General features: G+C 35.2%; 3 protein-coding genes and 1 pseudogene across 4 annotated transcripts; 2 read left to right on the top strand and 2 right to left on the bottom strand.

Moving 5' to 3' along the window:
- Nucleotides 1-1,257: 1,257 nt before the first annotated feature.
- On the bottom strand, nt 1,258-6,820 carry LOC128159727 (bifunctional arginine demethylase and lysyl-hydroxylase JMJD6-like). Its single transcript, XM_052822913.1, has 9 exons — nt 6,661-6,820; nt 5,232-5,443; nt 4,727-4,879; nt 4,375-4,475; nt 4,145-4,240; nt 3,571-3,718; nt 3,158-3,346; nt 2,809-2,978; nt 1,258-2,510 (listed from the first exon to the last, which is right to left on the bottom strand). Exons 1-9 carry the CDS (start codon nt 6,713-6,715, stop codon nt 2,381-2,383), a joined length of 1,254 nt encoding a protein of 417 aa, XP_052678873.1. The 5' UTR covers nt 6,716-6,820; the 3' UTR covers nt 1,258-2,380.
- Nucleotides 6,821-8,528: 1,708 nt separating this feature from the next.
- On the bottom strand, nt 8,529-11,916 carry LOC128155372 (uncharacterized). Of its 2 annotated transcripts, XM_052817058.1 has the most exons (8): nt 11,891-11,916; nt 11,647-11,688; nt 11,072-11,165; nt 10,477-10,550; nt 10,033-10,173; nt 9,685-9,799; nt 9,525-9,603; nt 8,529-9,146 (listed from the first exon to the last, which is right to left on the bottom strand). In XM_052817058.1, exons 1-8 carry the CDS (start codon nt 11,899-11,901, stop codon nt 9,025-9,027), a joined length of 678 nt encoding a protein of 225 aa, XP_052673018.1. In that variant the 5' UTR covers nt 11,902-11,916; the 3' UTR covers nt 8,529-9,024. The 2 variants fall into 2 exon arrangements, with proteins under 2 accessions (XP_052673018.1, XP_052673027.1); XM_052817067.1 differs by lacking the exon at nt 11,891-11,916 and having other exon boundaries at nt 11,072-11,169; nt 11,647-11,811.
- Nucleotides 11,917-11,942: 26 nt separating this feature from the next.
- LOC128155368 (uncharacterized) lies at nt 11,943-17,202 on the top strand. The gene is made up of 5 exons (XM_052817044.1): nt 11,943-12,113; nt 12,929-13,222; nt 13,535-13,666; nt 13,946-14,086; nt 14,844-17,202. Exons 1-5 carry the CDS (start codon nt 12,056-12,058, stop codon nt 15,998-16,000), a joined length of 1,782 nt encoding a protein of 593 aa, XP_052673004.1. The 5' UTR covers nt 11,943-12,055; the 3' UTR covers nt 16,001-17,202.
- A 3,423-nt stretch (nt 17,203-20,625) lies between these two features.
- LOC128191421 (A disintegrin and metalloproteinase with thrombospondin motifs 16-like) lies at nt 20,626-25,262 on the top strand (annotated as a pseudogene).
- The last annotated feature ends 696 nt before the right edge of the window (nt 25,263-25,958 follow it).

Raw genomic sequence — 25,958 nt, 5'->3', positions numbered from 1 at the left:
GTTGGAGGACACTCTCTCCCCCTTAATTCAATCAGTGCATGATACTCCACTACAAGAAAATAATAAAATGAGGCCAAAAGGGTCATGTTGCTCACTTGCAATTGAACAACAAATGTCAACGTTGATTCAAGCAGCCATCTTTCTCTTTGTTTTGTATATTTGCATATATTATCTGCATATTTTTCTATAAAATTGAAACTGCTTTGTATAACCCAACTTCCAGCCTAAACTCTCTATTGTACATGTTTTATAATAATTATCTTATTAAAAAAACTTCTATATGAAATATATTAAGACACTTTCAGTATAGAAAAAATTCATCTTAATTATTGTAAAAACATACTTAATGTTAAAAGGGGCACATCTAATGCAGTTATTTATTGTGAATTGGGCAGAATGCCTCTGCAATGTATCAGAAAAATACGTATTTTAAGATATTGGATGAAACTTTTATCATCAAGAAATTGCATTTTGAATTCATGTTATGTTAATATGTATAATGAAACTTTAGGTAAAAACAAATGTAAAAACTGGGCTGCAGAGATCAAGAATATGTTAACAAGTATTGGGCTAATGAACTTATGGGAAAACCAATTTTTTGAAAAGCCAGAAATTATTTTAACGATCGCCAAGCAACGTATTTTTGATAATTTTAAACAGTCTTTACTAGCTGACATAAATGCCTCTTCCAAATGTACAATCTATAGATATTTAGTTGATCATTGTACCTTGCAGTCATATCTAACAAAAAGAATTCCTTTACAATATAAGAAACTTATATGTAAATTAAGATTATCATCCCATTGTCTTACCATCGAAACTGGCAGATATAACAATGTTCCATTAGACGTTTATGTCCTCTATGTACTTTAGATATAGAAGATGAATATCATTTTATATTGAAATGTCCCTATTACTGTAACTTAAGAGAAAAATTCCTTAAGAAGTTTTATTATATTAAACCCTCTGTCTTTAAATTAATTCTATTATTGTCAACACAAAATGTAAAGGATTTGTGCAATTTAGGTAAATATATTAAGAATGCTTTTGTAATCAGAAAACTTCATGTATAAACTTGCCTTTTTCAAATGACCAGTATATGTATTATAACATGTGTATATTAATTGTATATGTCTATGAGCTGTACAGCTGTTGACTAATAAACAATACAATACAGTCTAAGATATATCTAATAATATTCATTGTCTCTCTTCAACTGGACCTGCCTCAAGTGAGCTAAAACAACACCATAAACTCATCAATGCCAACAATCCTTTAATCATGGAAAAAATAAGTTATAAACATGACCAACTTCTTTACAAACAAACACTGATGTCATTATAGGTTTCATTCACTGCAAAATACAAAACTCTGATGTATTGATTCAAATAATGCATTTTTTATATAAAGTATTAAATGTATAAAATGATATTTAAGCACATTCTTCCTTCAGTAATGGGTTTTTGTTGACATGTCCTTTTCCCACTAAATCTAATCCGGCACTCTTCCTGAACATATTTGCAACATTTTTTTTATTAAAAAGAAAAAAAATTCAATAAACTGAATCAGAAAACCATTGCATGATTCCTACTATAATAACTGATACAAACTAAGATATTCCTGACAACTCTACAAATGGAATCATCGTAATTCATTATGATTTCATTAATAAAAAATTCCAAACAAAAAAAGCCCTTCTGTAGTGATAAAAATCAAAGATCATATAATGCACATTTCTATATAAATAGAGAAACCACATATTACATATATACATTGTATTTCAAATATTATAATGAACAGAAGCTTTAGTGTGAGAGAAGTCATAAATCTGATAAAGGTTAACAAGAATGAACACTACTTGTGGCTTTGGTTTAACAGCTGACAGCAGACAATAGATAATTTAGCTTGAAGCCAGTTAATGCTAAGAAAAAGTTTTGTTTATGTTAACATCGCTGGGCAGTTCATCCATTCTATAGTAAATTTCTACAAGCAAATAATGAGTTTCATGATTGTTTTTAACAACTGGTATATATGATGTAGAACAAAATTGACTATTCAACAAAAAGCAAATGATTTTTACTACGTTATGGTAACAGTTGAAAACAATGCAGTAATTTTAAGTAAGCTTAAGGATGATTGTGTGGACTGAAAGCTGACCTCCAACCCTCCTTTAACACATTCAATCCACAAGAAAAAGGACATTAATGGAAGAGCAAAAGTATTGCGATACACAATTTTGTTTTTTAAGATTATCGTTTTTGATTGGACATAAAGTACCTCTTTTAGAAATCTATCTAAAATGTCAGTGTGTTGGTTTTGCCATTTGATGCTAGAGTTCCTGTAATTGTGGATCTAAGTAAGGATGCTAGTTCCCTGGGTGTCATCTACAGTTCTTTGGAGTACTGGAAATGCTGCGGTGACTGTGTTTTTCGTCACTCGAGGAAGAAGACGAATGACGACGGCGACGCCCACCATTGGGAGTCATCGATCTCTGCTTGCTGGTTTTCCTTCTGAAATTACAAACATACTGGTATAATTAAATACTTGGGACAAATATGCATGCTTATTAGATTTTTTTCAGCATAGTATAACTATTTTAAATAATGTTGCTGTAAGGTAATGACTGTAAAATAAAAGGATTTATGTTTATTAAATTACACCTGTTCACTATTTGTTTTGAAATACCCGTAAATGTTTTGCAATGTTTTGCATTTTTTCTTTTTTTTCATTTGACATATACTAGTTTATGTCTCTAAGAAGTAATCAATAACTGATGTACATTTGAAATAACAGAGATTTAAGTACCACCTTTTACTTTTGGACTTTTGAGAATCGTCCTCTGAGTCTGAGCTCTCACAGGTGCTGCACTCACTGGAACTCGAGCTAGATGACCCAGAACTTGAACTGTCCGAGTTGAAGCCGGTCGGTTTGTTCAGATCTACTTTATCCGCTATGGCTGCCACATCAGAACGCTCCTTCTATAAAATCAAATATTCACACTTTGAAATAAAAAAAGAAAGTTACAGCAAATTAAAATGAAAATTCGATATACAGTGTTTAACATTTCTTGAATTTTCTTGTACATTTGTATGATGTTAGATGTGTATAATTTTACCTCATTCTCTTTAAAAAGCAAAAATTATGACATAACTCTCACCTTGAGAACCTTGTACCACTTTTTGGACAGCTTAGGTCTTCCTCTCACTGTTTTGTGCCAAACAATTGGAAAATTCACAACACTACAAAAGTTCTGGGTGACAGCTATTGTACTGTCCAAATTCAGAACCACATGCCACCATCCCCCGGGCACAAACACAGTCTCTCCTGGTCCCTGAAGAATCTCCAACTGTCATTCATAGAAAAAAATCCTGATCAGGGCATCTAATCATGTCCAATTTTAATGTCTTAATTCAATGTTCATTTGAACATTTCCTGAGGACATTTTCTGTGACAAAAAAGGTTAGCATATTCCATTAAGCTCTTTTGTTTCTTAAATTGTTTTCCTTTTCTCTCTATGAAGATATATTTTTAGACATAATTTTTATATCTTAATTCTAATACATATCTTACTGGGGCATACTCCTTTGGCCAGGATGGATCCTTGACTCGTGGGTACACATACTTGAACCAGGACACAGCCTCATCTCTCTGCTTCCCTCCCTCCCCAGGCCGGGGTTTCACCAGTTCTTTGGGGGTATTTGTTGGCAGTAAGCACCATCTGTAAAACAATTTAAACTCTGGTTACCTGGTAAGCATTGAGCTCTATAGACCAATTCACTAAACTGTTTTTAAGGCTATATTTATACATGATCATTGTCTCCGAATCATTGTTCACTACCAAATACTCCACATACAGGTACATTATACATAGAACCATATTAAGAGGAGCTTGGACTTTGAGTAGCTGTGTTAAACAGCAATGTGACATAGATCTGTCTATTTCATTGCTGGCCACTCAGCCATAGCTCATTGAAATCAACAAGATTTGTCTGGCTTTTGAGCTAAGACTCAGCAATCTGTATATATTTCACTTCAAAGCAGCATAATTTTTAACTTGTTTTGATGCAAGAAAAAGATAGTTACATACTATCGAAAGTCCAAGGTCATGTTAAAATGGTTTTAAAGAGAAGTCTCATTGACAAACCTCTTGTGTCCTGAAACAAGGGCATTCCAAGCACTGGTTCCTAGAGGGTCGATGTGTATGCCAGTCCCAGAACGTGCAGGTCCCATCACAAACCAGCTGTAACACAGAGCAGATGGTAGGCTAATCTACAGAATGATTATACACAGAACCACAGCCTGACAGGGTTATCAAGAGGACCAAGTCTGATTCTCTCTATAAACCTTTTGTTTGTTTGTGATTTAAAGACTTACCGGTATGGAGGACGTCGTCTTTCCCCAGCGAACTGGAAAAGATCATCAGTGAAGTAGTCGGGCACAGCATAGTCCTCCAGTAGCTTCCTTCGTTTGTGATGCTGTGAAGAAAATCAAATTCGATCATATTTTATCACATTTCAAATGAAAAAATAGATGTTAGCATTTTTGGTAATTCAGATGAATAATTTTATTTGGATATCTTTAGACCACTGGTAATATCAATCAAATATTTTGAGTAATTTCCGTTTTACCATTAGAATATTTAATCATCTTTATCATTATAATTTCAATATGCTTCTTAGCATATCAATTTATTCGAACTTTTGAGATAGTGTTGATTTTGGTTTACCTCCCCATAACTACTATCAAAGATATAGAGGGGGCTGTCATCCTTGTTGTCACTCATGTACTCCACAAAGTACTTCATCTTCAGCTTGACCGAGTACCCCTCATCATCCTCCCCACACTTAAACCGCTGGTTACGGTACTTCTTGGCTAGCCTCTGCAAGCAGGACAGATGCTTGTAAGTTAAACATTTCATGAAAATATCAAAAAAAAGACATCAGATTTTAATAACATATTGTATATAGAGAAATAGCAGAAAAATTTAATATTACAAATCGGTGCTTGACCTCGGCTTCAGCAGTGGCGATGGTGAATTTTTTTTTTCAAAATTGGCAAAAATAAATTTTTAGTGTTGGTCTTATTTATTCAAAACAGCACAAATTCAAAATGGCAGGTTTTCTATCTTCAAACATGACTCCCTTTTAATCTAGTATGAGTACTCCTAAAGTGTGATTCTTTTGACCAGAAATAAAGTTGATGTCTATATATATATATGCAGAAAATCATACCCTCTCACTCCATTTTTTGACGGCTCCCCACTCTATCTGTGCATTAGTTATGACCACTGGCTTGTAGAGGCGCTCATACTTCTCAATAAACTCCTCTTTGGATATGAACCTGGCATCTATTCTTTCAACATTATCATGCACTGAAGAGTGGCTCAAGTCAAATGTTTGTGCGTAATGAAACTGTTCCCATCCATTGGTGATGTTTTCAAGCTCTGAAATATCATTTACATATATAACAATTAATTAAAGACGTTCAATTTAATGTTAATTGTTTTATTATTGCTGTGTCAAAAGTTGCCTTTGTATTTGCCACATTCTTTAAGCAGCAGATACAGAATTATAAAATGGTGAAAGTATTTCAAATATAAAATGTATTCATATCCACATTAATATCGACAGGTACCCCATAGCACCTTAAGGTACTTAACTACACCTAGACTTATATTTTTTAAAACACAAAGTCACAAGATGGCAATTTAAATGTTTTGTTAAACTGTTGTATCAATCCATTTGGCTGTATATTGTCATTGCTCAGTAGTTAAAGTATTGGGCTAAAGTCTGTCCCAAGTTATTGCTTCCATTTTTAATAAAAATACATATACCTGTGAAAGAAATACCACGCGACATTACGGTACAATTGAAATCGATGAAAGGGAATATATCCAAGATATCTTCATTGAACAATTATCCCTTTTCACTCGTAAAATTTCACAGGAATGAAAACAATTTTCTTACGGAGATTAATAATGGGAAATGTTTACATCTTTTCTCCATTCGGAATACATCGCGCAATTTTTTAACGTTGTCATCCGGGCTTATTAATGGCTAATGCAATGCAAAATCTCCGTAGACTTTCAATTTTTGGATGTGAATTGAAACCTGAAGCGGTAGAGGGGGCGTTTCAAAACAGATAATCTGGACATTTTTCATATTAGTGGATGAACAGTTTGAGCACAAAGGTATTTACTATTGTTGAAATATCAAGCAAAAAGTGGTGGAAGCAAAAACTCGGGACAGAGTATAGTAAACGGCAGATCATGTTCAAATCCGTCTGGGGCTTTTGTTTATGATTACTGAGTAAAATTTTTGAAAATAATTAATTTTTTATTCAAATTTGCACATTTTAATGTCTATTTGACTTCTATACTTTATATCGATCTTGCTATCTAACGAAATCAAGTAATTTGCTACTGATTTGAGAAACTATTTCAATGAGTAATGATCCATCTTAATCAGCTGTTAATACATTGGTTATATTTGTACTCCTTTAAACTCCATTATCATATTACATGGAAGGATATTGAAAACTAGTAAATTATCAATTGAGGTGCAAGTAAGAATAATATTCACGATAATAAAATAAGTGACAATTCTCAGAATTTTTTAAAATAGCATATTTTTCCCATTGCTTCCATCGTATTTGATTTACCCGGCCTGGCTTTAGATTTGGCGTCTCTGATTCTTTTTCTCGTTCTGTTGTCCATACACGTGGAATTGAGATTAACAAATAGTCATAACCAGTTAACAACAAAGTAAACACAGGACAGAGGACACTTCGCTCTCTTCTCGAAATTTTACAGGAAATAGCGCGACACATAATAATACTTAGACCAATGTCGATCACATCCGGAAAATTGTTGACGAAAGAGAGAGAGAGAGAGAGAGAGAGAGAGAGAGAGAGAGAGAGAGAGAGAGAGAGAGAGAGAGAGAGAGAGAGAGAGAGAGAGAGAGAGAGAGAGAGAGAGATGGGCGCCGATTGATATTTTTGAGGTATTTTTTAATATCAAAAAATGATTTCTGATATCAAAAATTATATTTTCTGATATCGGAAAAATGATTTTTTGACATCAGAAATTCGATTTCTTGATTTAGAAAAATGCATTAATTTTTCCAAAATCAATTTTCTGGTATAAAAAACTATATCTGATATCTGAAATTCGATATTGATTTAAAAAAAAAATGATTTTTCTATATCATAAATTCAAACTGAAAAATTTCGGTCAGAAAAACACACTGTACAAGATACCGTGGAAAAGCCATAGTATTTCTAATCAAAGTACTGAAGTACTGACGGGAGTTGATTTTATCGATTATTATTTATTTTAAAATCAATTTATCTTGCATGGCAATTAGTTTCTAATTTGTATTTGAATTACGCACTTTTTTCATAATATGAATTTTTAGACTTTTCCGACAAGAATTTCGAGAAACCCCATAAAAATCATGTTGTGTAGTATTTAAAGATAGATTTCAACTACTATATAGTATGCATTAGTTATCGAAACAATTCTAAAAATTGTATGAATCCAAGCACTATTGATATCAAACTCTAGTCTCGTTTAACTAGACGCTCGGCTGTCTCCGTTAATATCTGACAAGCAAGAGAGCCCCCTCTCTGCTTGTCGCAGATTTACGGAGACAGCCGAGCGTCTGGTTGAACGAGACTATATCAACTCTGGCGTAGGAATACATGAGACTACAAAAATATATCTAAATTGTTCGTAGTATATAAAATTTGACTATTTATACTATTTTCAAAGTGTTTATAGATAAGTTTCCTTGAAAAGCAATGCTTCAGCAAATATTACATCGAATTTTTTTCTATTATTTTCAAGAACTTAGTCTTGTCAGCGGTGATGATTTATGCTTAGGTCCAAACACTGTTTCACTTTCAGTTTGCCAGGGTAACTGCATAGGAGAGTTGATTAAAATCAACTCCCAAAAAGTATTTTCTGAGAGACATAACTTGAACAAACAGTTATTTGTATAAATGTGTACACATAATCCAATGGAAGGTTCGGGAGATTTAATCCCCTATATTCTTTACATAATGCAGAACAGTAATTAATCATCGTTTGTTTAGCAATAGGAATTCATTGGATACCTATATATATATCAATGATTCTAAACATCTTCACAGTGGCATGATTTTAAAGACTGTAATAATAACAAACTGCACTAAATATATATCTTCTTGTCATTCAATTTCCAGGATAAATTTGCAAACTCAGTATCTGTATATCTGTCAACTCTAGTACTTTTCAAAATCGTAATTACGATAATATAACGATTATATTTATAAGCATATTCACATGATGTGGGTAAATTTTATCTACTCGTCATAAAAATTCATACTTATACTGGTGTGATTGACTAATGATACGTACATATGTATTACTGACAAACGCTGATTCACATTTTGGTTGACATATCGATATTTATCTGCTGGTTAAGGAAAGCAACTACCAGATACATGTATACTCCCTTCTACTGAATCATAATTTGACTCAACAAAAATTAATATCAACCGAGATTTTATTGCATTTCATGTCATATAGCCTGAACAGTAAATTATATGATTGCATGATTTAGATAAAGTATATATCACAGACAAAGAAGAGAAACCCAAAAACGTGCTCTGTCACAGTAATGCAGGGCTCTAAAACAAGCCACCAAACACTAACAAACAGACAAACGGGACATACATGTACACAGAATATAGAAACACGTGTAACTGTACATGTAAGAACAGGCAAACGAGACATACACGTACACAGACTATAGAAACATGTTTTATTGTACATGTAAGAACATGCAAATGGGACATACATATACACAGAATAAAGAAACGTGTAATTGTACATGTAAGAACAGGCAAACGGGACATACATGTGTACACACAGAATATGGAAACATGTGTGATTGTACATGTAAGAACAGGCAAACGGGACATCAAGCACAACACAGAATGACGAAGTATGTGTAAATTACATCATATATAATAATACATTATTCAACAGTTGTTGGTGCTAGCATTTTTTGTATACATAACATCCGTTCTAATGGCGTACTTCCGGCCCTCTTCCAAAATTGATCCCTCGTGAAGGATATCGTGCTGGAAAATCAGCACTGATCCTGTAAAATATTAGAAAACGACCAAAATTTATCAACAGGCGATATACAGGGATATTGCTCGTCTTTCTCCTCTTACCCAATGTACTAAACAAACATGCTAAAGGATACAAAGTGTGCAGGTCTTAAACTCATTATTTAGCGTATAATCAAAGATACTACATGTACTTGTATACAAAGTTGCATTCGATTGATTCTAGAGGGTTTTTACAGTTTTTAAACTCGCTATTCAACTTAAACTAAGTTTCATTATTTTAAAAGACGTGTTCAAATGATTGTAAGTTGTAGTTTTAGCTTAAATAAACTATTTCAAAAGTAGGACGTGTTCGATTGATTATTGATTGCATTACACGCTATATATATATATGTCTCATTTCTTGCCTGTTTTAGGAACAACCTCTAACCCGCCGTCCTTGCTGTCGAATTTGTTCAGAAACGTTGTACTGCCGCCTTTGAATCCCTTGGCGAGAGAAATAATTCAGATAACAATAAGACATTCTAGAGATTGATCAGATAATGACTCTAAATATAGATGACTTACTTCGTTTAGGTAGATCTGGACAGTGATGTAACTTACATCCCCATTGGTCCTCATGTAAGAACCGTCAAAATGAGGTTTGAAGTATTCACCTGGGTTGTATCGCAAAAACCGCAACCTTTACAATCAAAGCGCAAGGAGTATCAATAATTTCAATAATTTGTTGGTGAAATAATAGCTATTAGATTAACTATCATATTTTTACTCGGGACAGAGGAAATATTAAACTGAAATTAATGTAAGTAAAGTTTTGTTTAATTCATGACGCAATACTGGGTCATTCCTTGAAGGATGGAAAGAACGTTAATGAAGTAAATTTAAAAAACACTCAATACATTTTCTCAGCCATACCTTTCATTAAGTTCCACAAGCTTTCTTCCCTTCCACTCTTTGGGAAGGTAATCTTGGATTCTTTGAAGGATATTAGCGGCCTCCTCTCTGGAATCCCAGATGTTTCTGGCGTTGTTTCGCACGTCCGTGGCTTCCATTTGTCTGTGATTAAAGAATTAGAAAACTCCTCAGAACATAGTCTGTAAAGTTGGAATAAACTCCAAATTATACAGTCAAATATTTAACTATACATGTACTTATATATGGTCTGCAAAAACGAAGTTGTTTGAACCACGCGTAGAGTTCCCATTGATAGACAAGGTACCAAGCAAAAGTAAAATATATACCGTACATTTCCAAAATTGATACCCTAATTTATTGTACAGGTAAATAGATCTTACATGTATATTTGTAACGTTAACTGTGCATAGATGTGTAGAAAGGCAGTAGTGGGAATGCACATACCTTCCTCCGCCGATATTGACCAGGGCCAGTTCGTAGCCCCGCCTCTCTGAGTCCTCAATGTACTTCTTACATTCCTGTCAAATTCAGACATGTCCAAGCAATAAGGAAGGCTCCATTTTGTTTTATTCAATGGCCAGTATAGATTCATTATTCTGTATATTGATTTATTTAATATAGAATTCTTCCCTTATTTAGAGTTATCTTATTTTATGCATTACATATAGGCGTCAGCTAGCCCATCCCCTCCCAAATTGACAAAATGAACTTTTTTTATCTTGGGTTGTCATACTTCACGTTTGGTACAAGCCCCCCCCCCCCCCCCCCCAAAAAAAAAGGGGAATCTTAAACTGTATCGGAATCGTGATATATCATCAATCCATTGAGTCTGACAACATCTGACCATGAATTTTTTATCTATCTAAATATATCATTGTGCGCATCTCTACCTGCATCTCGTTTGTAATATCTACACGTACAATTCAAACTACATCATAAGGGACGTATATACATGTACTAACCTGTTATATATGTCTCTGATCAATACGATATTTAAAATATACATCTATATCAAATTGTTGTTGTTACGGCAACTCACTTCTTCTGTGAACACGTCGTACAGGACAAAGGCCAGCTTTCCCTTGGAGTTTCCCGGAAGACTCAGCTCCTGCTTTGTGATCCCCATTGTCCTCCTATCTTAAAATTACACCATATAGTATGTCACTGTTTTAAATATAGATAACATACATGTATGTGATAGGATCGTAAGTCTAGATCTGTCACTGTCTGAAATAACATACTTGTGATATAGGACAAGTATGATATAAAAGTAATATAAAAAGTAATATAAAATAAAAATATGACTCGGACCCTCCTTGACAAACATGGATATCCCCGCCCCCCCCCTGACATTCTGGATCCGCGCATGATCTTCAAAGACAAAACCATATTTATAGATCATATAGATTTTTGATAAAAAAAAAATCTTCTTTAAATGAAAAGAAATAAGACAAATTGTCGTTGATTGCCATAATGAATTATAGAGTACAGCTGAGAGGGAGGGAGGGAGGGAGAGAGAGAGAGAGAGAGAGAGAGAGAGAGAGAGAGAGAGAGAGAGAGAGAGAGAGAGAGAGAGAGAGAGAGAGAGAGAGAGAGAGAGAAATATTTACTCACCTAATTTTCAGGAATTGTCCAAATGACCAATTCGTAACTTTGCTTTCATTTTATATAGGAATATATGTAATTTCTATTTATAAGATATCTTCCGTAAAACAAAAATAACCTCAAAACAACAGTCATCTCATCTATAATTTTATAAATTAATTTAACAAAAATGAATTACAGTACGCATTTTAAAAGTATTATTTATGGTGACATTAACGAATGTTTACTTAATATTTACTTAAAATAAACATACAATATTACCATATCCCTACTTTTACCCCACCCTATGATGTTCTCCGATAGGGGTCGCACTAATTATAACTTCCGCTTTATGGTGTGGACATAATTTGTCTCTTGGCCTTGCTATTATTGTAAACAATATGATGAATTGCATGCTGATAGAGGAGGGAAGCAAGATATGACAACTTTCTCTAATGTTTTGTTTATATCTGTGCTTTGGACATGTATGCATCATGGTAAATACGTCTATAGAGTATAGTGCAGTAAGATCTGTCATATTCAGATATTATCGATGACGATGTATTATCGTTTATCAGCTGTTTATATAGTAAATCTGATCTCTTCATTATAAATTGTCAGAGTTCACTTTGGCATTTTAAGTCTGGTATCATCTGGCTCTTTTTTCAACTTCCCTGAATATAAACGATGAGCAGTAAAATGTTTTATTTATTTTACATTTTTTGTGCATGAAATTTTCAGAATACATTTTTACTTGTTCTGTAAATGTGAAATTGGAATCTATATGCAATTAACACAGAATTGTGACTGCAATTCTGGTTACTGAAAATTTAATAGGTCAAAGAGAGCAGTAGCTTTAAATTTCTATTCATTGTTCGCACAGGCAAGCTTTTATGCTCGCTAATATACCAAAAGAAAAGAATATAACTTGTCTATTTTCCCTCTCTTTTTGAGCTCATTTAACTTTAAAGTTTTTGATTTGAATTTGTGTATTAATTGTTTACTGCTAACTTAGTATCATAAAACAATATTCTTTTTAAATTTATTACCATGCTTTATAATAATTCATAAGACATGCAGAGATTGAATTACCAAAAATTATGTAGATCAAATTGTTAGGGCAATACTTATCTGCTCTGTCTGTGTGCTTGTATAGTTGTACATCTATTTTGGTAAATTATAAGAAAGCTTAAAATTTCGGGTTGAAATATTATTGTGCTTATAAACCACATGTACATTTCTTTAAGTCATACTAAAACTACGGTCAGCTATTTCAAATAATCTTTATTTATTTGTTGTATCATTTTGATAGTGTCCACCCAGAGCTACCCAATCATCCACTCAAGTAAGAGCATTGAGGTAGAAGAAGGACATAACTTAGAAGTAAGGTGCAGTGTCAGTGCCAATGGGGGCCCCCCTAAAGCACTGTACTGGCGAGGGGTGTGGAAATCAGAGGATGAGATCCACCAAGAGTGGGCAGACAACTTCACCAGGACACTGATTATCAAGAATATCACTGGGAAAGATGCTGGCATCTACCAGTGTTTCTACAATAGCTCCACACTGCAAACAAAGAAAGGACTCTCCATACGAGTCATCTCAAAGTGTAAGTTTTTACTAGACCATGTAGACAGGAGTTCATCACTTTATGCCCATAAGATGAAAGGTTAGGTGGTATATTGATTATTTTTGTTAGTGATGTTACTATAATCCAGCCCATGCTTCAGTTTGACATCTGTCTGTACAGTGAGCAGGTTTACAAAATAAAATCATTGTATTACAGCATTCAGAAAATATGATATTCAATAAAACCAAACAGCTTTAAGATGTTGTAGAAAATTAGAAAATAAACACATCTCGATGATTATACCCTGGATTCTTGATATGTATGTATATGTATGTATTCATTTTATTTCAGTGGCTACAGGTGCCAGGTGTCATAGTAAACAGTTTTTATGCGAGTCTGATAAAGTCTGTATTCCCATGGAACAACGTTGCAATAAACATCCAGACTGTATTGACGGATCAGATGAAAGAAACTGTCAGTACGGTGAGGCTGAGCTTGTTCTATTCTCAGGACACATTGTACACTGACATATAACTCCCTCATCAATCCTAATGATTGAAAATACACTCACAACAGATGAAAGTCAGTTTAGCTATTCTTGAGAAAAATGTGGTTATATAATTTATATAGATGTTTGCAGTCTTTCAACATTCAACAGAGAATATTTGATAAAAAAAAACCCAAAAGGTTTGTAATGTACTTGCATGTAGGTTTGGTATTAATAATTTAATTAATTCCTATTAATTTCTTTGTCTATTGCAGCCAAGTGTGAGGACATGTTTATTTGTCAGAACCAGCGGTGCATCAACAAGACGTTGGTGTGTGACAGCCAGCACATAGACCACTGTGGAGACTGGTCAGATGAGTATTGTCTCATCACAGATGACCAGTACCCCCAAACAGGTGATTAGCAATACCTAATGAACATGGAGAAGTGTGGACAATACTCCAAAGTGATCTCATCAGAAATACATATGGGTACACTTAGCTTTACATTAGGACAGACACTTCAACAAACCACTTGGATAGTCCTTCATCACTCATGTCCAGAAATTTTGCACAAATTTCAGTCAATTGGAGCTGTTAAAATATAGATATCTGTTTGCCTTTCCTGCTTCAATTTTGCAGCTCAAACATCCTTCAAATCATTTGTTAATATTAGAAGTACAATTCTTGCCATTACAGAGGGTAATTTTAACATTTTATCAATCTGGTTTTTTGTTTTGATGCTAACTGCATTTTTTGGACCTTTTAAATTGGAGCCATTAGAGTCATTTCTAAGCTTTTTGTCTTTTTGTGCATCAGCATCAGACTTCAAAGGATGAAGGTAAAATTGGACACAAAATCAAACCAATTACACCAGCTAGATAAATTATAGAGATGCTACTGCTTTAAGATGAATATTTAATTGCAATTGATAATTAGAAGGATGATTTCCTGGCATGCATTTAAGAGATCGAGTTAGTGCATACATCAAGTAATAAAGCCGCTCTTTATTTGAAGTTTAATGGGGGGGGGGGGGGGGTGTAATATAACATGCATGTAAAAAGCAATACATTTGTTTTATATACTACTGTTACTGACTACTGTATACCAGTTTATAGTGGTCCAGATTGTAAGTCATTCTGAGATGTTAAAGTTTGTGTTGATGCTTTTGTAGAGGTGATCAATGCCACATCAAACCTGCCCAGTGACAAGACACAGATGTCGTGGCTGAAGACCACGGTCTACGCTGTGATTGGGTGTACCGTCGGCACGGTTCTCCTGATCTCCGTCATCGTGGTGATTGTATTCAGGTTCAGAATGAAGAGCTTCCCACGCTCTGCTGAAAGAATGTTACGACAGTACCATAGGACAGTCAGCAGTCAGAATCAACAAGACAATAATCAGAATGCCATAGAGATGGACCCTTTTCTGTCTGCGTCTTCTACTTACGGAAACATTATTGTGAATGTGAACAATGGCATTCAGTACATACCAAGGAGTGAGATTTCTCCCATTGGTGTGCCACCTTCATATTCTGATGTAGAAAGGGAGATAAATATGGGCAGAGGATCTCCCCCACCGCTATATAGTACCATAGACAGGAATCCTGCTCGTGAAGTGATTAATTTCAATAATTACATTATTCATGAATCTTCAATAGCCAGTGCGTGTGCCACTTGCTTGCCATCCTTATCTCGTGATTCTTCCATTTTATCAGAAGGAGAACTGTATGTTCAGCAAACACGACCCACCTCAAATACGTGTAGCGTTTCTGTTCAGACCTCTTCTGATGAACCAGAGGGTCGTACCAGGGAGAATTCTCGCTCCTGTCAATGCCAGTCTATAACAGTTCAAAACGGGGCCATATTACTAACAGATTTATGTTCTCCACATGAAAATTGTGAATCTCTTCAATCAGAATCCATTCAGACAGACAATGCGTCATGCGGTAGAGTGTGTCAGTTAAATGTTCAAGACGGTGCCATAGTGTTGACCAGCGATACTGTTCACAGTAACCCACCTTGTGTGGATAGTCAAGAGATCCAACGAGAGAACCAGGACAATGTCAATGCATCTATCAGGGCTGAGGGCAATAATCATAATGAGGTCCAGGGCAATGTTAATAGTGAGATCCAGGGCAATAATAGCAGTGAAGAGTGCCCTTCCTCTATGGAGTCAGGCCCAGCCCAAATTCAAGTAGAGGGAGGGCAGATAGTGTTAAGAGGAAACATTGTCCCTACAGAGACTGTGTCTGTGTCACAGCAGACAGGGGGTACAACCTCTTCACCCCCACATATTGCTATTCAGGAGGGACAGGTCGTCCTTCAATGAGTATAAACTATACTGAGGTGCGACCAGTTCTTGCCGAGTACCATTCTTGCCAGTACATTGTGAAGTCATTTTATCAAGACATAAAATTATAGACGTCACAATGTACTGGCGAGAAATGGTACTCGGTGAGAACTGGTCGCATGCCAGTACAGCGTAAAGAAGGAAGTTTTAAATAAAGATCTGTGTTTTAACTGTTTTTTTGTGAAAAATTTAGGAAATAGAAAAAAGGGAATTTAGAACTGCACAGTATCAATATCAATGTTTTGAAATATATTCTTAGAATGAATTTAATGTATATTAAGTAAACATTTTTGAAAAAATATGTAGATACATGTACACTTAAATAATTTTGAAAGAGCACATGAATTTTCATATACGTGTTTGTTTTTGGTTGTGTATAAAGAAAAGGTTGTTACATATGAGAGACTTTGGTTTGCATTAGATGAGAGTTGTTGTTCTTTGGACTTGTTATCCATTGCCAGTGTTTTCCAGTATTTCAATGTGCCAAAATATGGATGGTACAATACATAAGATAAAGAGAATTTATGTCAACTAATGATGTTATTGCATGTGTTTAAAAAAATCCAATCCCTTTAATTAAGTTCATGTAATCTTATTTTATATACAAGTTTGGTGAAATTTTGTGGTTTATTTCACTTCTAACAAAAAGACATTTCTTGGGTGTATATTTTCAAAGTAAACACAATCATCACCTTGGAATCAATGTTTTGAATTCGGAAATCAAATGTATTTAAGAAAGAACTCAATGTCTACCCAAGTTATACGAGTATAACCTGGGTTAAAGCAATTTACAGTTTTTAGCTCACCTGAGCTGAAAGCTCAAGTGAGCTATTCTGATCACATTTTGTCTGTCGTCCGTCTGTCCGTCCATCTGTCTGTCTGTCCGTAAACTTTTCACATTTTCAACATCTTCTCAAGAACTACTAGGCCAATTTCAACCAAACTTGGCACAAATCATCCTTAGGCAAAGGGGATTCAAAGTTGTGAAAATTAAGGGCCACACCCGTTTTCAAGGGGAGATAATTAGAAATTAATGAAAAATTTCGAGAAATTTTCAAAAATCTTCTTCTCAAGAACCAGAAAGCCAGGAAAGCTGAAACTTGTATGGAAGCATCCTCGGGTAGTGTAGATTCAAAGTTGTGAAATTCATGACCCCCGGGGGTAGGGTGGGGCCACAATGGGGGGTCGAAGTTTTACATAGGAATATATAGAGTAAATATTTAAAAATCTTCTTCTCAGAAACTAAACGGCCAGGAAAGCTGAAACTTGTGTGGAAGTATCCTCAGGTAGTGTAGATTCAAAGTTGTGAAAATCATGATCCCTGGGGGTAGGGTGAGGCCACATTGGGGGGGGGGTGTTAAAGTTTTACATAGGAATGTATAGAGCAAATCTTTAAAAATCTTCTTCTTAGAAACGGATCAGCAAGATGATACTTTATAATTGTTAAGACTTTGGCTCCAGGACAATTCTTCGGCCTCACAAGAAGGTTCAGAGTTTGATGCAGCTAAATATCCCATATATAAACAATTGAAAAGGATCTTTTTGAAAACTGCAATACTCAACATGTGATATGACTATAAAATTGAGGCAGGCAGCTATTTCTTCATTAAAATCTTTTTGTATTTCTGTATTGAGTTATTGCCCTTGATTTATTGATTCTTGATTATTTTAATTAATGCATCCACTGTTAACCAATTATTGTGATGATTATTTTTATACAATAATAAATATTCAATGTATATAAGTTGTTCTGCATAAGTAGTTTTGGGTTAGGCCGGATTAGTTTGTTTATTTTTGATTTCCAATTTTTAGATACTATGAATTATTGTAGGCCGGCACATATATAGGGACAGTGTCTCTTGCATTACAATGTGCGACTGTTTGGTTTAAACTTGAACAGGTACGGATAGATGGAGTGTGTTGACACCCCTGCTCTATGAAATCTTCGTGTTTTCTAACCTATGGTACAGAGTGAGCGTTCTTTCCTGCCCTGTATAGCATTAATACAAGTGTGCGGTCATACTTGCTTGTGGTGGTTGTGGCGGAGCACTAGTAAATGGTCATCTCTGCTGGTGTTCTGGCCTTTCTAGCGCAAGTGTGCGGCACACCCTGCTTGCGTTATGTTGAGCTGTTGGTGCAAGTGTGCGGTCATTCCTGCTTGCGTTATCCCTGCTTGCGTTAACGTTGGTACCTGTTGAGTTGTGTAGGTGTGCGGACATCCCTGCCTGTGTAACGTTGAGTCCCTATACATGTACAGGAGCGGTAACTAAAGTCTGCTCTTGTAAATATTGGCCACAATCAGGGCTATCCGAGTTCCAAGGGGGAAAAATGGATTTTATTTATACAGGATCTACATGTATTATTGTACATTGTCCAGATTGTTTGTATTATGACTCCATTAAGCTGACTTTATCATACCTATTGTTCCTCAGGTGAGCGATGTGGCCCATGGGCCTCTTGTTTATTATCCGCTTCGCGGATTATGAAGCGTAAACTGCCCCAACCCAGGTTATACTCGTTCATTAGTTATAATTTAATTTTCTGTAATTTACTGTACAAAGTGAGTGTGTTTTACTTTTAAAAATGATATTAATCTGTTCAAAATTCAAATATAACATCAAGCGGATTAGTATATTTTTGACATTGGTGCATTGTGACCTGTCTAATGAGGTGCAAACCAGGTTATACAAATTTAACTAAATTTTTCTATCCAATCAAATGCCGTGTTACATCCAGAATTAAATTATTGTTGATTATTTCAAGTACCTGTTGTTTTTTTAGAACTCAACTTTTAGGTACCCTACCTACTATTTCCGCTATTTATTTTTAAGTTTTAACTGGCCGCTACAAGTACATGTCATTTTTCTCTCATTTTACTCTCTTAGATAATATGTGGATGAAATTATCAATTTGAAAGGGCATATGGTTTTGTTATAACTGTAATTTGTCAAATAGTAATGTAGTTTGTGTTATCAAAACCCATGTTATGGTCAGTTTTGAATGAATCTGCCAGTAGCTCAACAAGTGCTGATCTATTAGGATTTGTAAGGCATTGAGTATTTATTATGTGGTTTTTTTTTTTTATTATTTTTATAATACATTATACAATAGACACATTTTGAAGATTAAGACCCATTTGTTATACAGCAATGCAATTTACACAACATATATTTTTACAGATGCTTCCATGTAATCTTCAAACACAAGATACAAACTATTGAAAATTATATACTCTACTTTGATTTTGTTATAATTTGATTTTTTTTTTCAAATGAAAGATTGCTGCTGATGAGTTTTATAGATAGTTTAATAATTTATGCTTCGGTTTGATTTAAATGAATCAGAATTGAGTATGAAGAAAATTTTTGAATCTAATTTGATTGAAATCAATTAATTTTGGGTAGCAATCTAAGTTAAAAAGATCTACCATTGATTGTTATCATATTTACCCGTTACTATGAATTTTTATCAGTAACATTAACAACCCTCAGATCATGAAATTAATTTGTTTTGGCAATTATCAAATGTAGCTCATAATTTAATCCATTATATATAGTACAGTGATATATGACAATATTGTCTACCTCAAAGTGTTTAATTTATACAAAGATGACAAGATTGTCTGAATTTGCAGTGTTCTGTCGATATGTATTTTACAAACTAACTATTAGGTATTAAGAGAACTCTTAACCTTGGGGTATACTTTGTGGGAGTTTAACCTTAACCTTCATTTGAATATTGATCTTGGCAATTATGTATGTGTTTCTTTTGAAGGTTTAAAAAAAAATTGTATGTCGCTCAGACAGTAATTTACGGGGCGTTGTATGCGTCTCATGTTTTAGGCCCAGTGGAGGTAAAATCACAAGAAGCTCCTCTGGTATTCATTTGGTTGTACGCTTTACCAATTTCAAACAAATTTAGCAATGTTAAAATAACATAAAACTATATGGTCAGACCTGTTGTTTTGTAACTGGACGTATGAATTTTGGTAAGGCAATTAAAATAAAATTTCAAGTAGGAATATATTGGAAGAATAAGAATTTGAACCCAAATCCTGACGAGGCCGTCTTGATGCTGAGGGCATTAATATTGCCATTAGGTCATATGTAGAATAAATAGACCTTTTATTCTCTATGTTATATCTCTGTTAGATTCAAGATTGAGATGCCTGGTAGTAGTGATGTTTCATTGTTAACACTTCATTACAAGAACTGTTTTATCTTGTTCCTGCAATGTCCTTTGTTATAGATCATGTCTCAGTTATAACATTTGAGTTGTGTTAATAACACTTTAATATAACGGCAATGATATAATTAAAATTAGAAACAAATTGTTGTTGTTTTTTGGTTGTTTGAAACTCTATATTTGAAAACCCTACCTAGTCCTCTATTACAGAATACAAACTTGGCCTACGTGCAGATATTTAGAAATTGGAACAGTAAATTCAGGTTCTAATGTAAATAAATATTAGTATATCTCTGTTTCATGGGGACGACTTATTAGACACACGTATCGAACTTATTAGACACACGTATCGGTCTGTGAAAGGATTTTGAAGTAGGGAACAAACCAGCATTCATTGATATGTTGGACACTATACTGCGGTAGATTTGATTTCGGGGGTCTGGAGCAGTGGTTCCCACCTAGTCCTGTAATGCGATGCTTGGACTTCTACCGAACCATTGTGTACCGAACAGGTCTTTTTTTCCGTGTTCAACATGACATAGACAGGGGTTCCCCTGTTCAGCCTGACACTAACCAGGGTGTTCTGAAGACCCTACATGTTAGCTGTCAGTCTCCCGTCATTTTGTCCCTTTAATGCAGTTTTCTTCAAATGGGCGCGTAGTTGACAATTAAATGCAAGGGACCAGTGTTTGAAATAAACGCATTTGAAAAAGCCAGAAGTACGAGTTTTGTGAAGATGGAATCGTTTGGAGTCATTACTTTCATATTTTGTGTTGTTCTTATCTGCCTGATCTTCGATTTTGATAAGGATAGACTGTCTTTGACAGAAGCTGTTAATTCGCGTAAGCATATATTGCGTAATATTTTAAAAATGAAATGACAAGTGTTATGATTTTTTTTATTGTAATATTACTGTACTTTTACTCTACACGTTCTTTGTTAGGTTAATGTGATTTGGTGCAGTTTCTTGTTTCCTTTTGGTATAGAAGCCGATCTTCAGTTCACGCGACAGAGGAGACAGACCCCCGCGGGGGACTATCTCTACACCCTGGAGGTCCTGTTTGTCGTGGACCCAGCGGTGGTCAGCTGGTGAGTATACCCCTCCCTCCCCCCCATCCCCCCCAAAAAAATCCCTTTACGACCCAGTGATAGTTGGTGGGTACCACCCCTCCGCCCAAAACCCAGTGATAGTTATATAAAGCTGGTAAGGACCCCCCTCCCACACATCTCCGTGGTGTCTCCTAACGTGACCCAGTGATTGTTAGCGGGTAAGTACATTTCTCCCCAGTCCCCATTCCCTTTACGAATTTCCATAACATCTGATTTCAGATATGTTTCAGGTTTAAATCTCAGAGTAGACCTGGATTAGATGAAAAGGTTCTCCTGGAAGCGACCAACAGAACGAAACTCCATTATCAGCGAATCTTTAAGGGCGTAAGTTTGTGAACATTACTAAATAAAAGTAGTTTAGCCATAACTTTAGTAAAAACTTACAAGTAATATTCAAATTTGTGCTGAACTTATGAACAAATTAAAGTTATAATAAAAAAATAAATAAGAATTTTCATGATTTATTTGCTATGCATGCTGTGTCACCAATTACAATGTACATGTACAAATTTGTACTATCTTTGGAGCCAAAGATCACGTACTTTTTGATGGTTTCCTTATTGAGAAGAAAAATAGCTTATGTAATGCTCACATCAATTCCATGGGAATGTTTAAATTCGTTGGTGGGTGGTAAGGATGAATTTGGCAAGCATTGAGCCATATCGAATAAAGTCATCATTTTAATGTTCACATTAAAAATTTATAGCCATAGTACTACAGTACTGTTAAGGGTGTCTCATTTTCACTTCAGATTAAAACAAGGTTCACCACATCAACAGAGTTAAATCTGAACATAGTACTGGTAGACGTAATTATAGCGGAGGTGGGTGCCATCTATACTACATACAAAATCTACTTCAACTTGAATTAGAGCTCTGTTATGATTTCAAAAATTTCAACATTCCGCATTCCTGAAATATATATATGTAGCAATATACTTTCCTTTTTCTTTTGCTAGAATCTAAGTTTTCCATCGCCGTTATCTTTTACGCCCAATCCTAGATCTTTGATCCCCGCCCCCGAGGTCTTGGACACTTTCAGGAACTGGGTCAACTCAACGGAACTACCCAATAATGACCACGCTTTGCTTTTTACGGGGTTTGTGCCTTTCAAGGTTTCTTATATAAGGTGCTTTGGTTATACCAGTGCTTTAATTGTTAATTAGCGATGAAGAATTTTTTTATGATGTCAATTAAACCATTTTGGTTACTTATGCGTTTCAATTATGTCAGTTGGCATCTCCATCTTAATTAGAGTTTTGGAGATTTTGCTGTGGAATTAATACGTTTAAGTACATATTCAATGTGCTATAAACTATTGTAGATGATGTATACTTAACATGCATATTAATCAATGGCGTTTTATGAGTTTAGGTTCAATTTAACGTACGGAGGCTCGGCATCTTCAACGGGTTAGTTTTGTTTCACAGTACCATCAAATCATGCTTAAATTTCGCTACGAAAAGCAACCCTTCCAACCCAGCTAATCCCAATACAGTTTTTGTATTTTCTCAATACCACTTTACGGATTTATCTTACTGTAAATTTTGAATTCATTGGGATTGTGTATAAATACATTAAATTAGAGAGCTCTAAAATATTACAATGTTCTGGATGGCAGGGCTATCCTATCCGGATTCTGTCTGCACGGCCCTGGCGATGTCGGTGGTGGAAGATTTCTACGATGAACGGACAGCGATATTCGCCGCTCAGGAGCTTGGAAGAAGGTACAAAGTAAATATACAACATACCAATAATACTATATATTTACATTTAGCCGTATATTTATCTTAAACCTTTTTTTCTTCTAAGCCTCGGTTCCAGGTTGGACATGGATGGGAACTTTTGCCGAGCAACCAATCTTAACATCATGTCGACCAAGTTTGCTTTCAACAGCCCCAAGACGCCGAATCTTTGGAAGTTTTCACGTTGTTCCATATCATACATCAAAACTTTCCTTCAGAAGTCGGACAGGTACGACTATGTGCCGAGTGTCATCTGCATCTCCTTGTACTGACCAATGCTTGCTAACATACAACATTTAAGTTACATTTTAGTGAAAAAAGGTTATACCAATGTTTGGTTTTACAGTGACGGGACAGAATGCTTGAGGTCCCACACAGCCACCGGAGTGCCATTGTTATCAGAGGTGGCTAAATCCCCGGATGCAGACACCCAATGTAGGACTGCCTTTGGTCTGGAGTCGTTTTTATGCAGGGTAAGTGTAACTATCCAAATCAAAATTGGGAGAGGGTGGTCTAAGTTTTTGAAATTGTGCTCAATCCCAATTGTACTTTTTGTACAATAAAAATGTATTCAAATCAAATGTGAATTAATGCTGAAAGTAACTATATTGGAATGACTGTACGTTGACAGGCCCTGACCGGTCCGGACTACAGCACCCTGTGCGGAGGAATGTCCTGTTATTCGCCCGAGTCCAACACATGCTCCAGTATCCTGCCTCTAGACGGCACTATTTGTGGCAACTTCACGGTAGGAACCATTGTTAGGAATGTATTATTTATTTCTTTAAGATTTATTTCTGTTTACCACAGCTTCTAGTGTTAGATTTGAACATGAACTGTTTATAAACACTCTAGGTTTTATATTTCTAGACCTGCAATGGGGGTGAATGTGTGTTGTCGGATGAAGGTGAAAACGTACCAGGTAATGTCTTTTCTCCAAACTCTGTACTTTGATATTTTAGAATTTCAAAAAACAGTTGTTCAGAATTCACGTCACCAGTTGGGTGTATGTTGTAGACAGGTGCCCGTTTGGTGACCAGCCGGTGGTCCCGGGCGGCGTTGGGTGCGCCGACAGAGTTTACGGACGGCCGTACGACTGTTATCTCCCCTCGGTCAACGCTGCCTGTTGTTTGTCGTGTGAGGAGATCAAAACTGACATCACAGGCAAGTACTCTGACATTTCTAAAAGGCAAGATTCAAAGTTGTTGATGAAAACATCGTCCTACAAATACATACTAAGGAAATTTTCAATTTTGAAAATCGTGTTCGAGTGGCTAGCGTGATGCTGTTGTTTGATGATCATCGTTTTTCAAAATAGCATTTCCATGACAAAACACATTTTTTATAAAAGCGTAAGTGAGTTAGTTGTAATCAAAATTAAGTGCAGACTTTCCTATTGTAGTTGTATTTCATACTTGTGTCCTGTGACTGAACCATTTATTAATAAGTGGGTCCATAAGTAGATATAATCCGTGTTTGATTTTGTCCTTTTGAAGGCTGTGAATACGGGGATCGAAGAGATGGGTGTCAGTTTTCCAAATGTCCCACCTACAACAACTTCACCCGTGAAAACCTCTGCTGTTTGACCTGTATAAACGGTAAATTGCCATACTCCGCTTCGACTGTCCTCCCGTTAACGTCTACGTCATCGGAATCTGTTTTCAACGTCAATGATGATGCAATCACTACTGAGAATGGTTAGGGATTACCATAACTCATATCTCTATGTCTTGAGTAATTTACAATCAATCAAATAATAGAGTATAGGCTGTTGCCATGAAATAATTTCTTCTTGCTATAAATGACAACATAAATATTCAATAATTTAGGTACTTCACTCATCAGAACTACGACACCTTCTGAAAGATCGTCCTCCTTATCAATTTTATCCACAACTGATTCTACCCCAGTTACACAAACTTCGACAACGTCAGAACTTCAGACTTCAAGGATCTCATCAACAGGACCGGATATGTCCTCCGTGTTAAGTACTGGTAGAACAGCTGGATCCTCAACTTCTTTGGTTACTACGGAAACGGTTACAATTCGAACTAAAAACTCGACACCAACAAGCATAACATCTGCAATTCCATCTGACACCACTTTGCCCTCCACATCCACTTCAAAAGATATTACGTCATCAAGACTGACATCAGAAGCAACCACCGATTCATCAACGCTTCATACCACATTGCTAATCAGCACAAGGTAGTGATATCATACGATATGAAAGCAGTTCATGCAAATCAATACTCATAATCACCTCGACGCATATATATATATATATATATATATATATATATATATATATATATATATATATATATATATATATATATATATATATATATATATATATATTATACTTTGAAGCAGTGAATCAACTCATTCTGAGTCCACAACACCTGGGACTACATCTGGGGTCACAACAACCCAGACAACTACGTCATCGGCCAGTGATGAAGAGAGTAGTTCTAGTGAAGATAGCAGCGAGAAAAAGAGAAGTACTAGTCAAATTTTAAATTATTGCAATACACGATACCTTATCAGGAGATTATGCTTAAAGATTTTTATTACACTATCTATACTGTCATACAATAGCACTTGGAACTCAAACTCTTCCATATTACGTTTTATTTTTCAACGATGATATTGCAACTAAATACCTAACTGACTGATTTGAATTTCAGAAAAAGAATGGAAGAAAAAGCAGAAACAGCTAGAGAAAGAGAGAAAGAGAAATGAAAAACGGATTAAGGCACTGAAGAAAAGATACGATAAGATGATGAAAAGACTGAGAAAGTATTTGGAGCTTCCGTTTTTTAAAAATATCCTCTAATTTAATGTTACATCAACAGTGTTCATTTTCATTAAATTCCCATTGAACCCTTTTGGTAT

The sequence above is a fragment of the Crassostrea angulata genome, chromosome 1 (assembly GCF_025612915.1).
Source record: "Crassostrea angulata isolate pt1a10 chromosome 1, ASM2561291v2, whole genome shotgun sequence".
Lineage (NCBI taxonomy): Eukaryota > Metazoa > Mollusca > Bivalvia > Ostreida > Ostreidae > Magallana > Magallana angulata.
Note: the sequence above shows the minus strand (reverse complement) of the source record. Positions and strands in the feature narration are given on the sequence as shown.

Bases quoted from the DNA above. Each gene is read 5' to 3' on its own strand.
- LOC128159727 (XM_052822913.1), bottom strand. From the start codon at position 6,715: ATGGACAACAGAACGAGAAAAAGAATCAGAGACGCCAAATCTAAAGCC. The intron at 3,719-4,144 runs GTTTGTCAATGA...ATTGTTTTACAG, and splicing joins CTTGTTTCAGGACACAAGAG to ATGGTGCTTACTGCCAACAA. The intron at 3,347-3,570 runs GTAAGATATGTA...TATGAATGACAG, and splicing joins GGCCAAAGGAGTATGCCCCA to TTGGAGATTCTTCAGGGACC.
- LOC128155372 (XM_052817058.1), bottom strand. The intron at 11,166-11,646 runs GTGAGTAAATAT...ATTTTAAGATAG, and splicing joins GGACAATTCCTGAAAATTAG to GAGGACAATGGGGATCACAA. The intron at 9,800-10,032 runs GTATGGCTGAGA...TTGATTGTAAAG, and splicing joins CTTGTGGAACTTAATGAAAG to GTTGCGGTTTTTGCGATACA.
- LOC128155368 (XM_052817044.1), top strand. From the start codon at position 12,056: ATGACAACTTTCTCTAATGTTTTGTTTATATCTGTGCTTTGGACATGT. The intron at 12,114-12,928 runs GTAAATACGTCT...TCATTTTGATAG, and splicing joins TTGGACATGTATGCATCATG to TGTCCACCCAGAGCTACCCA. The intron at 14,087-14,843 runs GTGATTAGCAAT...ATGCTTTTGTAG, and splicing joins TGACCAGTACCCCCAAACAG to AGGTGATCAATGCCACATCA.